Genomic DNA, 15,248 nt, shown 5'->3' on the forward strand with positions numbered 1-15,248 from the left:
TCACTCACTCTAAAATTCGCATCTTCTACTCCAAAATTATACCTCGCTGTGTCAAGATTTGCAGACACCTCCGTAGAAGGTTGCGCCAGGTGAACGCTAAACAACACCCAATCAAAATGTAGGATGCATGGGTTCTTGATCCAATCCGATGCCAGCTTTCTAAAACAATTCAGCTTCATATCTTTAACGCCTCGATTGAGAAATTTTGATCTCTTCCAAAGGGAACTGCTACAGGACCCAAATATACCCTCAATAGTACACCACTGTGCATGTGGATGCCTTGGTACTCAGAAACGACAACATGTATTAAACATCAATATTATAATAGTGCTGTTGTATTTTCACAATTATATTTGTTTTAGAGATCTGATATGGTCGTCTGAATGTTCCACTCACTGTACCATGAGTTTAGAAGCCTCGATGCTGATTGGCTGATTAGATAGTTCACCTGATGCGACATTCGATGGTAGTGATTTCAGATCTTCACACAGATAATAATAATCATATCAGAGTAAATGTTTTGAATTTAATCAAACTGAAATTGAGCCATACTTACAACATGATTAGGCTAACGTTATCACAGTTCATTACAATGTCGGGGCGGTCGGGTAGCCTAGTGGTTAAAGCGTTCGCTCGTCACGCCGAAGACCCGGGTTCGATTCCTGACATGGGTACAATGTGTGAAGCCCATTTCTGGTGTCCCACGCCGTGATATTGCTGGAATATTGCTAAAAGCGACGTAAAACCATACTCACTCACTCACTCATTACAATGTCTGTGATTGGCAAGATGAGGTCTACACGTGGCAGTGGAACCTGGGATGGACTGAAGTCATGGTGTTATTTGCAAAAGAATTACTGTATTTGACGTGATAAGCGCCCGGGGCGCTCTCAAAATTAGAAATAGGGGTCTCTCATTAGAAAATAATTTGGGTGATACAAAAACAGAGTTGAAAATTTGTAAATTTCGTAGTTTATGCTGACAGCCTGAAATGATACAAAAGAAAAGCATCATACATGACAGATATATTTTCCCGATTTTAATTGCACATAATTAAGGGTGCATATAACAGACGAGTGCGTATTATACACGAATAAATAAGTCTTGTGTACATTGATCAATCGGAAGGGGAGCTAATTGGGATTGTTCGCCAGCAAATATATTAGCAAATGTCGTAGTGGGCGCTTATTAGAGCGGGGCGCTTATTACGTCGAATACGGTATATTGATAAAGATATGTTTTAGTGAAAAAGAACAAACAAATTGTTTACATAGCTAACTAGTTGAAAACATGCAGGTGAAATACTTTCATGCTTCTTGTTGTACCAATTGTTCATATTTCTTGTTTGCATTTCATTTTATTTATTTTTTATGCTACTTTTGTAAACAAAATATCATAACTTTTTGTCATTTTTTACATTTTTGTGTATTGTGCTTGAAATATCTACTGCATTTTTGTATTATTTTTCCACCTTTTATATTGCGTTTCATTAAGTGTATAGAACAAGAAGACATTCATGCATATCTAATCATGCCCTTGGAAGAGTCTTATATACATTGAGGAATTGAACCAAACAATATGAAAGCCAGAGTTGACCCACTGTCCAGACGTAAGCTCGAGCAAATTGTTCTGTCTGTCCAGGGACCTGGCTTTGGGACAGGAGTGGGCAGGAAAATGACATCCTTGAGTGTGAAATATGTGAAGACCCTCTCCAAATATGTATAATATTTTAGCATTCTGTTATTTTTTTAAAAAGTCTCAGAGAGTATGTACAGTAATGCTGTTATGGTGAAACAATGTCAAACAGAACTGAACATCATGTAGACTGGAATCAGTCTCTGTTCAACCCCAAATTACTAAAAAGAAAAAAGAGGTCTATTTGATGTATTCTCCACTTCAGTGTGTTCAAAATGAATATATTACCCATAAGGAAAGAATGATCGTGTGTAATGACTTTCTGAAATTTACACATGTGCATTTTGGCAGTCCTCAATGCTGATTGGTCAATTGAAGATATGATGTCATCCATTGTTCATGACATCACAGATGATTACAATACATCATCATAACAATAGGCTGCCCTCAGTGAAGTTTCTCTGTAATGTTCACATTTCATATGTTTTTTTCTTTATTTTCTCTCTTGAAATGTCAATGAGGAATATATGGAATGACCTACTCGAAACTCAAATTACGGATTATCTGTCCCTTATGAATGAACGCTGTAAGATTCTTGCAATTTACTCGAGATAAGCACTATTCACTCACTAGAGACAGATAATCTGTGATACCTTGAAGCTTGTTGGTTATTCTCATTGTCCTCATTGGTGTCTCTTTAATGGGGTCCGGGGTTCGATCCCCGACCGCGTCATACCAAAAGACGTTAAAAGATGGTACTTGTTGTTACCCTGTCTGGCGCTTGGCATTAAGGGGCTAAAACAAGGACTGGTCGGCTCGGAGTCAGTATACTGTGTCTGAGTGGGGTATTCATGTTAAACTGCGGCATGGTATCTCAGTGAGCTAGCACTATAAATCCGGACTAGTACAAGCAGCCACACAAACACACACGTACATGCACGTCGCTATATAAGTGCAATAATCTTGGACGCGACGTTAAACCCCATTTCACCTCACCTCACCTCTTTAATGGTGTGGAAACACTGTTTGAGTGTATGTCTTTGGATCAGTTTGTTAAGATACTGTAATTTGTTTATTACAAATGGAGTTTAGTAGAGTCTTCATTGAGGGAAGTAGTGCCAATGGATTAGGAGTCGTTGCTGGTGCAATATGAACTTATACTGCCAGTGTGTCTAGGTCATACGGTGTTGTATCGATTGTGTTGTATTTGAAAGATTGTCTGAATGTGTGTTGTATATGGTATTGTCATTATATTACCAATAAACTACCATTCCCAGGATTCAACAGTGTGGTTATATTTTTGCAGAGAATCAAGTGAGAGAAAAGTACCTTAATGTGTTTATTGTTCACGCATTGCTCACATAGCGCTCATCTCAAAGCAGCTGCCTGTAAGGTGGTCCCCTTAAAGTGCTTGAATTTGAGCCCTCCTCTGCTGCAGTTGGTTTTCTCAACCAACCATTTATGACAGATGTTAGAGATGTCATAACTGATATACATCCTTTATACACCTGGGGAATTTTTCTGACATGTGATTGGATGGCACTGTAGGTTAAGGTCACATAGTATGAACTGGTTTTCGAAAAAAACCTTTTTGAACACAATTACTTGAGTATTTATGACTGGAATTTGATGTAAGATGGGGTCTCAATCACACATAATGCCAGCCTTTGAGGCCTTGACAGACCACAGATAATTATGCCCTTAAGGACCACATGTAATTGAGGCCTTGAAGGACCACACGTAATTGAGGCCTTGATGGACCACACGTAATGGAGGCCTTGAAGGACCACACGTAATGGAGGCCTTGAAGGACCACACGTAATGGAGGCAACGAAGGACCACATATAATGGAGGCCTTGAAGGACCACACGTAATGGAGGCCTTGAAGGACCACACGTAATGGAGGCAACGAAGGACCACATATAATGGAGGCCTTGAAGGACCACACATAATGGAGGCCTTGATGGACCACACATAATGGAGGTCTTGAAGGACCACACGTAATGGGGGCCTTGAAGGACCACACGTAATGGAGGTCTTGAAGGACCACACGTAATTGAGGCCTTGAAGGACCACACATAATGGAGGCCTTGAAGGACCACACGTAATGGAGGCCTTGAAGGACCACACGTAATGGAGGCCTTGAAGGACCACACATAATGGAGGCCTTGAAGGACCACACGCAACGGAGGCCTTGATGGACCACACATACTGGCGACGTTCTAGTGTTAGTAATTAGAAACGGTGAAGACACCTAACCAGAACATGAAGACAAACAGTCGCCTCCTACCAGATATCATCATGTGTTATGTTTTGATACATTACCCAGTCAAAAGCACATCACTACCCCATACATTGTGTATCACTCCGCAGCACTACAAGCATGACACATGCAAGTAACTGATAGTCAGTTTTCAATAATTAAAACCCAATATATTACCCTTTTTTATATGTAGATATAATGATGAAACTGTTACAAATCTCAACAATAGAAACATATGAATCAACATTCTCTCATGACAAACATGGCGCGAACCGGAACATGATTGAATGTTTGCTTGAGTCACATATTCTATTAAATTTGAATGTTAGAATTCAACGATTCGGTAACGACCTCTGTTGCCGTAAGTGTTACCTTTAATAAGCCCATACCATAGTTTTATTTTATCATAATACGAAAATCACTCTAAAAAGAGACAATAAAACACCGAGTCCTGAATTTGTAAATACTATTTAATGAAATTGAAAATGAAGAAAACTTGAGTTTTAAAATGTAGTTCTAAAGAACACACATAATAAGCTTGTATTAATTATCTACGGTTAGAATCGGAGCATCGTGACCAAGTGTACTTTACGTCACGTTACTAATTTGTAATGAAATTGAAAAGGATGAGTGAGTGGGTTGGGTCTAACGCCGCTTTGAACAGTATTCCAGTTATATCACGGCGTGATAATGAAAGAAACTTGGTAGTTTTGAAATGAAGTTTCACAGAACAAGCATGTGGTATTGAGTTAACGATCTACGGCTAGAAGTAGGAACATTGTGACGAAATAAACATGACGTCACAGTACGTCAGAGTCTCTAAGCTGCTAAAGTCATTGTTCCTCCCACTTTCCATCCAAAATACACCGCAACCTCCTCCCTCCCGATGGCGACCCCAAGCAATAAGTTGTATGGCAGTTTTTGGTACCCCAGGAGAACCAGTCACTTTGTCATGACAGAATCAAAGATCAGCTGAAGTTTTGTCCCTTGACGTCGATTGAAACTGCGCATTTATTTTGTATATACATACTGAACAAAGACACCGAACTCAACTATCCGGCAAAGGAAAGTAGACACTTTAAAATTGAATTTGACCAAAAAACGTCATTAAAACGTTACTAGGCTGAAAACAGACGCCGAAACACTGAAACTAAAGGTCCAACACATAACTGTGATAACTGTCAAATACATCACCATTGAATAACCAGTTCTTGTTTGTTTCACTTTCAGCCACCATTATACATGGGTGTAGGCTTTCCTTTCCCTGGCAGTTTACGTCAGATACTCGGGACTTTCAAATCTTTTAAAGCATGACCGCCTCCGTGGTCTAATGGTACAGCGTCCGCCCGGAGAGCGGAAGGTCCGGAGTTCGATCCCCTACCGCGTCATACCAAAAGACGTTAAAAGATGGTACTTATTGTTACCCTGTCTGGCGCTCGGCATTAAGGGACAAAATCAAGGACTGGCCGGCTCAGAGTCCGTATACTGTGTCTGAGTGGGGCATTCATGTTTAACTGCGGCATGGTATCTCGGTGAGCTAGGACTATAAATTGGCATTAGTCCGGACTAGTACAAGCAGCCATACACACACACACATACACGTCGCTATATAAGTGAAATAATCTTGGACGCGACGTTAAACCCCACTTCACCTCACCTCACCTTTTGAAGCATGGAAGTCCCACATGAAGGGACATGAAAAGGACAGGGTTGGTGTTTAGTATGTATGGTATGTGAAGTCTGGACGCAGGTGCCCTCTGTCTGCAGAACGTTTAATATATACCTCTGTTACGGAACATATATGTTACTCAACATACTGACATAACTATATGCGTAAAACAATTCATTGTCATTTCAAACTTGGACTACACTACCAACGTTTCAATGTGTTTGTACTCCGAGGAAGGTAATCACTGTTCGTCTATCCTTTTGGCATAGAAGCCCCACATTAAGATAACTGCAGTCATACATAGGATAGCGTTCATGTTGAGAACCTAACTCATGTTTAGTTAGTATGACAAATAAAGGTAAGACGCAGGTTCCCTGTCAGGATGCGACATAGCAGACTGTGTAAAAACTATTCTGTTACGGAACATGTTAGTAACTCAATATATTGACACAACTATTTCAAGTTTGGACCATGGTGCCAACGTTTCAATGCAGTGCAGGTAGGTGATCGCTGTTCTTCTGTCCTTTAAGCATAGAAGCCCCACATGAAGATAGCGCAGGTCATAAGCAGGACAGCGTTGACATTGAGGACTCTTCTCCATGTCTTCCCCTCGTAGATGGATGTTTGTTTGGCCTCCAATACTCTCTTCTGCTCTGGGGTGAGCTCCTGTTGCTGGTTCATCTTCTCGATGCCACAGATCCACTGCACCGCTTTCTTGTACCATGGTAGACTGGCGTAATCCACTGCAACACGCAAAGACATGGAAAGAATGTACCGCCGAAAAACCCCCAAACAAAACTTTGAACAATGGTTATCGCCCCTTGGCTTTAACTGCCATTGCAATGAAATGCCTTAAGCGTATTATTAAGAGATCGTTATTTGTCAAAGTTAAGCATGTTCGTGATCTTTGCAATTTGCATACAGACCGAACAGGTGTCGATGATGAAACATAGACTCCCCTGCATAAAATTCATGGTCACCTGGATAAAAGTAACTCGTATGTAAGAATATTGTTCGTCGAGTTTCCATCAGCTTTCAATACCAGACAGCCCATCTTATTTCCACAGCTTTCTTGCATAGATGTTAACTCATCTCCAGATCTCTGCGTCATCAATATCTCGCCCATTTTCTTTAATGACTGTCTGAATCGTTTCGTCAGTTGTTTTAGTGTCAGTTTTGCAGATGACGCTGCATTAGTACTATTGGGTAGGCAAAATGAGCAATATTTAACATACTAACCTATTGGAGCAGCAGCCATGAGCAATATTGAACCATACTAACCTATTGGAGCAGCAGCCATGAGCAATATTGAACATACTAACCTATTGGAGCAGCAACCATGAGCAAGATGGAACATACTAACCTATTGGAGCAGCAGCCATGAGCAATATTGAACATACGAGCCTATTGGAGCAGCAGCCATGAGCAATATTGAACATACTAACCTATTGGAGCAGCAACCATGAGCAAGATGGAACATACTAACCTATTGGAGCAGCAGCCATGAGCAATATTGAATATACTAACCTATTGGAGCAGCAACCATGAGCAAGATGGAACATACTAACCTATTGGAGCAGCAGCCATGGGCAATATTGAACATACTAACCTACTGGGCAATATTCAATATACTTACCTACCGGGGAGGGAACTATTGGCAATACTGAACATACTTACCTATTGGAACAGCAGCCATGGGCAATATTGAACATAATACCGAATCGGAGAATTAGATGGGGCTGCATTAGTACTTTTTGGGAGGGAGCAATGGGCAATACTGACCATACTAACCTATTGGAGCAGCAGCCATGGGCAATAGTCAATATACTAACCTACTGGGGAGGAAACTATGGGCAATACTGAACATACTAACCTATTGGAGCAGCAGCCATGGGCAATATTGAACATACTAACCTATTGGAGCAGCAGCCATGGGCAATATTGAACATACTAACCTACTGGGCAATATTCAATATACTTACCTACCGGGGAGGGAACTATTGGCAATACTGAACATACTTACCTATTGGAACAGCAGCCATGGGCAATATTGAACATAATACCGAATCGGAGAATTAGATGGGGCTGCATTAGTACTTTTTGGGAGGGAGCAATGGGCAATACTGACCATACTAACCTATTGGAGCAGCAGCCATGGGCAATAGTCAATATACTTACCTACTGGGGAGGAAACTATGGGCAATACTGAACATACTAACCTACTGGAGCAGCAGCAATGGGCAATATTGAACATACTACCGAATCGGAGAAGAAGATGGCGCTGCATTAGCACTTTTTGGGAGGGAGCAATGGGCAATATTCAATATACTAACCTAATGGGGAGGGAACTATGGGCAATACTGAAAATACCAACCTACTGGAACAGCAGCCATGGGCAATATTCAATATACTAACCTAATGGGGAGGGAACTATGGTCAATACTGAACATACTAACCTATTGGAACAGCAGCCATGGGCAATATTCAATATACTAACCTAATGGGGAGGGAACTATGGGCAATACTGAAAATACCAACCTACTGGAACAGCAGCCATGGGCAATATTCAATATACTAACCTAATGGGGAGGGAACTATGGTCAATACTGAACATACTAACCTATTGGAACAGCAGCCATGGGCAATATTCAATATACTTACCTACTGGGGAGGGAACTATGGTCAATACTGAAAATACTAACCTATTGGAACAGCAGCCATGGGCAATATTCAATATACTAACCTACTGGGGAGGGAACTATGGGCAATACTGAACATACTAACCTATTGGAACAGCAGCCATGGGCAATATTCAATATACTTACCTACTGGGGAGGGAACTATGGGCAATACTGAAAATACTAACCTATTGGAACAGCAGCCATGGGCAATATTGAACATAATACCGAATCGGAGAATTAGATGTGGCTGCATTAGTTCTTTTTGGAGGGAGCAATGGGCAATACTGACCATACTAACCTATTGGAGCAGCAGCCATGGGCAATAGTCAATATACTAACCTACTGGGGAGGGAACTATGGTCAATACTGAACATACTAACCTATTGGAGCAGCAGCCATGGGCAATATTGAACATACTAACCTATTGGAACAGCAGCCATGGGCAATATTGAACATACTAACCTACTGGGCAATATTCAATATACTCACCTACTGGGGAGGGAACTATTGGCAATACTGAACATACTTACCTATTGGAACAGCAGCCATGGGCAATATTGAACATAATACCGAATCGGAGAATTAGATGTGGCTGCATTAGTACTTTTTGGAGGGATCAATGGGCAATACTGACCATACTAACCTATTGGAGCAGCAGCCATGGGCAATAGTCAATATACTAACCTACTGGGGAGGGAACTATGGTCAATACTGAACATACTAACCTATTGGAGCAGCAGCCATGGGCAATATTCAATATACTAACCTACTGGGGAGGGAACTATGGGCAATACTGAACATACTAACCTATTGGAGCAGCAGCCATGGGCAATATTGAACATACTAACCTATTGGAACAGCAGCCATGGGCAATATTGAACATACTAACCTACTGGGCAATATTCAATATACTTACCTACCGGGGAGGGAACTATTGGCAATACTGAACATACTTACCTATTGGAACAGCAGCCATGGGCAATATTGAACATACTAACCTACTGGGCAATATTCAATATACTAACCTACTGGGGAGGAAACTATGGGCAATACTGAAAATACTAACCTACTGGAACAGCAGCAATAGGCAATATTGAACATACTACCGAATCGGAGAAGAAGATGGCGCTGCATTAGCACTTTTTGGGAGGGAGCAATGGGCAATATTCAATATACTAACCTAATGGGGAGGGAACTATGGGCAATACTGAAAATACCAACCTACTGGAACAGCAGCCATGGGCAATATTCAATATACTAACCTAATGGGGAGGGAACTATGGGCAATACTGAACATACTAACCTATTGGAACAGCAGCCATGGGCAATATTCAATATACTTACCTACTGGGGAGGGAACTATAGGCAATACTGAACATACTAACCTATTGGAACAGCAGCCATGGGCAATATTCAATATACTTACCTACTGGGGAGGGAACTATGGGCAATACTGAAAATACTAACCTATTGGAACAGCAGCCATGGGCAATATTGAACATACCACCGAATCGGAGAAGAAGATGGCGCTGCATTAGTACTTTTGGGGAGGGAGCGATGGGCAGTATTCAATATACTAACCTACTGGGGAGGGAACTATGGTCAATACTGAACATACTAACCTATTGGAACAGCAGCCATGGGCAATATTCAATATACTAACCTACTGGGGAGGGAACTATGGGCAATACTGAACATACTAACCTATTGGAACAGCAGCCATGGGCAATATTCAATATACTAACCTACTGGGGAGTGAACCACGGGAATATTCAACATACCAACGAATGGGAGAAGCAGATGACGCTGCATTGGTACTTTTGGGTAGGGAGCCATTGACAATATTCAATATACTAACCTACCGGTGAGGGAACTATCGGCAATACTGACCATACTAACCTATTGGAGCATCAGCCATGGGCAATATTGAATGTGCTAACCTACTGGTGAGGGAACAATGGGCAATACTGAACATACTAACCTATTGGAGCAGCAGCCATGGACAATATTGGACATACTAACCTAACGGAGCAGTGGTCAAGGACAATATTGAACAAACACAGCTATTTGAGCAAAAGCCATGGGTAATATCTATTTAACTATTGGGGAGGGAGCCATGGGCAATATTGAACATACTAACCTTTTGACGCCGCAGCCAAGGCTACTTGCTCCTCGTCGATGTCAACACGCTGCCCAAAGTCATGGCGGTTCCAGAATGTCAGCCGAACCAACTGGAAATGATTACACATAAAACATCATTACATGAAATGTGTCAATGTTTTGCATCTCAAAGCAATCCAGTGCAAACCGTTGTAATCTATTGCATCCATTGGATGATAGGGATCAACATTATCAACTTTGTAGCAGAACATTATGTCATTAAAAGTTCGTTTGAGGCGATGTGCTAAATTGCATCTTGCATTGTTCGGCTTATATATTTTACATATGACAGATCTTGAGGACAAATGCTAATGAAAAGGGAATTCCTATGCGGTGGTCATTAATTGGCTCTGTGAGCGGACATGACAGTCCGGGGTAAAATAGGTCTTCAGCAACCTATGCTTGTCCTAACCAGCGACTATGCTTGTCGTAAGAGCCGACTAACGGGATCGGGTGGTCAGGCTCGCTGACTTGGTTGATGCTTGTCATCGTTTCCCAATGGCTTGGATCGATGCTCATAATGTCAATCACTGGATTATCTGGTCCAGACTCGATTAATTACATACCTCTGGAATATTGCCGAGTGCGGCGTTAAAAAACAAACAAACATATGACAGATTTTGAAGACAAATGTTTATGAAAGTGAAATTCTCACATGGATGTCATCAATTGACTCTGTGAGCAGACTGATGATGATGGTGACAATGGTGACGATGAGGAACAGGATACATCCGAAGTGGAGGTAGTGGACTTTGGAGAGGATGTCAGGCATGGGGTTGTCTGAGGTTTCACCGCAGGGGGTGGCAGCATACGAGTACTCCCAGGCAAAGCGGATCAGCCCAGTGACGAGTCCGACCATCAGGCCCCAGAAAGCACCCTGCAAAGAAGGTATAAGAAAACGTATGTAACACATATCATGATAGATACACATCCACTATCTAGTAGTCAACGTGACTTTTAACTAGAATAATAACACACATTCAGAATACATGATTCTTTGCTGTGAAAGGAGGAGTATCGCAAAGGGCCTTTGCCTTGTCTATGCACCGATAAAGCTGATTCAACTACAGATAGTTATTTTGCTTTTTAGTTTATTTCTTCATAATTTTTTGCTTCAAACCGTCATTGCATTAACAAGGACAGTGTATGCAGATGAGAATAATAACCCATACTATTCAAATAGGATAGAAGTCCATACGATTCTGTCACCAATAAAGACCGCCTCCGTGGTCTAATGGTAGAGCGTCCGCCCGGAGAGCGGAAGGTCCGGGGTTCGATACCAAAAGACGTTAAAATATGGTACTTGTTGTTACCATGTCTGGCGCTCGGCATTAAGGGGCTAAAACAAGGACTGGACGGCTCGGAGTCAGTATACTGTGTCTGAGTGCGGCATGGTATCTCAGTGTGCTAGCACTATAAATCGGCATCAGTCCGGACTAATACAAGCAGCCACACACACACGTGCATGCATAAGTAAGTATAAGTGCAATAATCTTGGACCCAACGTTAAACCCAATTTCACCCCACCTCACCTGTCACCAATAGTAATCAGTGCATGTGTACTAACAGGTTCATTGGTGCGTTTCCAGAAGACGGCGAGCAGGTAGATGGCACAGACAGGAGGAGCAAGGAAGCTGGTGATTCCCTGGATGTAGTGGAACAGCTCGCTGATGTTCTGGACGATGGGGATCCAGGCAATACTGACACCAACAAGGATGAGGATGCAGACTCTGGGAAGAAAGTTGCAGCTGCATTAGCTTGGCTATATACCACGTACTAGAAGGAAGTAGAGGTAACGTAAAGATCGTATGATAAGTAAGTAATAGTCCACTGATAGACCATGTTCCCAGCCGTACCTGCCTACAATCATGAACCATGTACCCTGCCCTACCTGCCTACAATCATGAACCACGTTCCCTGCCCTACCTGCCTACAATCATGAACCATGTTCCCAGCCCTTCCTGCCCACAATCATGAACCACGTTCCCTGCCCTACCTGCCCACAATCATGAACCATGTACCCAGACCTACCTGCCTACAACCACGAACCATGTTCCCTGCCCTACCTGCCCACAACCATGAACCACATTCCCAGCCCTACCTGCCTACAATGATGAACCATGTTCCCTGCCCTACCTGCCCACAATCATGAACCACGTTCCCTGCCCTACCTGCCCACAATCATGAACCATGTTCCCTGCCCTACCTGCCCACAATCATGAACCATGTTCCCTGCCCTACCTGCCCACAATCATGAACCATGTTCCCTGCCCTACCTGCCCACAATCATGAACCATGTTCCCTGCCCTACCTGCCCACAACCATGAACCATGTTCCCTGCCCTACCTGCCCACAATCATGAACCATGTTCCCTGCCCTACCTGCCCACAACCATGAACCATGTTCCCTGCCCTACCTGCCCACAATCATGAACCATGTTCCCTGCCCTACCTGCCCACAATCATGAACCATGTTCCCAGCCCCACCTGCCCACAATCATGAACCATGTTCCCAGCCCTACCTGCCCACAATCATGAACCACGTTCCCAGCCCTACCTGCCCACAATCATGAACCATGTTCCCAGCCCTACCTGCCCACAATCATGAACCATGTTCCCTGCCCTACCTGCCCACAACCATGAACCATGTTCCCTGCCCTACCTGCCCACAATCATGAACCATGTTCCCTGCCCTACCTGCCCACAATCATGAACCACGTTCCCTGCCCTACCTGCCCACAATCATGAACCATGTTCCCTGCCCTACCTGCCCACAATCATGAACCATGTTCCCTGCCCTACCTGCCCAGAATCATGAACCATGTTCCCTGCCCTACCTGCCCACAACCATGAACCATGTTCCCTGCCCTACCTGCCCAGAATCATGAACCATGTTCCCTGCCCTACCTGCCCACAATCATGAACCATGTTCCCTGCCCTACCTGCCCAGAATCATGAACCATGTTCCCTGCCCTACCTGCCCACAACCATGAACCATGTTCCCTGCCCTACCTGCCCAGAATCATGAACCATGTTCCCTGCCCTACCTGCCCACAATCATGAACCACGTTCCCTGCCCTACCTGCCCACAATCATGAACCATGTTCCCTGCCCTACCTGCCCACAATCATGAACCATGTTCCCAGCCCTACCTGCCCACAATCATGAACCATGTTCCCTGCCCTACCTGCCCACAATCATGAACCATGTTCCCAGCCCTACCTGCCCACAATCATGAACCATGTTCCCTGCCCTACCTGCCCACAATCATGAGTTCCACATCAGAAGCCTTTTTTCTGAACCGTGTCCAGATGTCCATGGTGAAGAGGGTGGAGCTGCTGTTGAAGATGGAGGTGAGGGAGGAGATGAGGGCGGACATCATCACCGCCAGCATGAGACCTCGGAGTCCCGGGGGCATCAGTTCCAGCACCAGAGTCGGGTAGGCGATGTTGGTGCAGCCAGCACGACTTCCGCACACCTTGAAACACACATCTGGATCGGCACAGGCTACAGTATCTGTAGAGATAATGATAAATAATTAAAAGGGCAGAGTGAGTGAGTGAGTAAGTGAGTGGGTTTAACGCCGCTTTTAACAATATTCCAGTTATATCACGGCGTGTCAGCTTAATGTGGGAGGAAAGCCCGAAGTGATGCAGGTCTCAGACGTTTACCACTTCGGTGAAACCCACGAGCACGGGTATGGTGCGGACAAACCTAAAAACATAATTGGGGCGAACCGGGATTCGAACCCACAATCATAGGTTTCTGGCGTGCCCAAGGGACGCAACTCTGCACAGCGAATCGCGGCGCCTTAGACGACTGGGCCACCCGTGCCCCCGAAACAACTATGAAGTGAGTGAGTGAGTGAATATGGTTTTACACCGCTTTTAGCAATATTCCAGCAATATCACGGCGTACCCATGTCGGGAATCGAACCCGGGTCTTCGGCGTAACTATTAAGTGAAACATTTGGACAGGTATATATAAAGAGTGCACTCAGCAAGCAAAAAATGCTGTAACCCAAATACAGTTAAGTACGGTTATAACGAACTCAAAGGGACTACTAATTTCAGTTCGTTATAACCGTAGTTCGTTATAAGCATATATACAGCATAACTACAGCAAATAGTCGGGACCAAAAAGTAAGTTCGTTATATCCGTCAGTTCGTTATATCCGTCAGTTCGTTATAAGCGTGTTCGTTATAACCGTGGTTTACTGTACAGGTGAGAAACCACTGACCGGGGAACAGGATTCTGGAGATCATCCCTGGGAAGACGATTAGGAACATGGGGAGGAACTTGAGGTAACCAGCAAGGATGGCGCCGGCCTTGGCGTTGGAGATGTTCTTGGCAGCCAGAGCCCTCTGCACAATAACCTGCAGAGAAACATAGGTAAAAGTTAAAAGAAGAATACCGATGACGGAATATTCAACTGTGTATATTTACAGCATTCCACCACATTCGTTGAGAGCATGATGTAAAATTTACTTATATCCTCTGCCTGAGGAGAATAAATACAGACCGTTTTGTTGACATATTTGTATTGCATGTTCTGGTTATTTGGGAATCAACGCTTGGCTTATCTCTGTGAAAACAAATGACGATCTGGGTATCGATGGTGGGAGTAGAGTGTTTGACTCCCTTCCAGGACATACCTGGTTAGACCACTAGTACCAGTATATGCCACCAGGAGCCTTATATACCAGGGTATCTATGGTGGGAGTAGAGGAGTGTTCGACTCCAAGACATACCTGGTCAGAGCACCAGTACCAGTGATATGCGACCTGGAGCCATGTATACCTGGGTGTCGATGGTGGGAGTAGAGGAGTATTCAACTCCAG

At 43.5% G+C, this 15,248-nt stretch overlaps 1 protein-coding gene across 2 annotated transcripts in view; it reads right to left on the reverse strand.

Moving 5' to 3' along the window:
- Positions 1–4,350: 4,350 nt before the first annotated feature.
- LOC125380108 (sodium/glucose cotransporter 4-like) overlaps positions 4,351–15,248 on the reverse strand; it is a 75,137-nt gene continuing 64,239 nt past the window's right edge. The window contains exons 9-14 of one of the 2 annotated variants that reach the window (XM_048396392.1): positions 14,648–14,783; positions 13,665–13,923; positions 11,976–12,138; positions 11,064–11,285; positions 10,389–10,479; positions 4,351–6,310 (exon numbers count right to left, since the gene is read on the reverse strand). In XM_048396392.1, coding sequence (XP_048252349.1) covers positions 6,093–6,310; positions 10,389–10,479; positions 11,064–11,285; positions 11,976–12,138; positions 13,665–13,923; positions 14,648–14,783 — 1,089 coding nt within the window. In that variant the 3' untranslated portion in view covers positions 4,351–6,092. The remainder of the gene's footprint in view (positions 6,311–10,388; positions 10,480–11,063; positions 11,286–11,975; positions 12,139–13,664; positions 13,924–14,647; positions 14,784–15,248) is intronic. The other variant, XM_048396391.1, reaches the window with a different exon arrangement.

The sequence above is a fragment of the Haliotis rufescens genome, unplaced genomic scaffold (genome assembly GCF_023055435.1).
Source record: "Haliotis rufescens isolate VD_foot unplaced genomic scaffold, xgHalRufe1.0.p SCAF_15, whole genome shotgun sequence".
Lineage (NCBI taxonomy): Eukaryota > Metazoa > Mollusca > Gastropoda > Lepetellida > Haliotidae > Haliotis > Haliotis rufescens.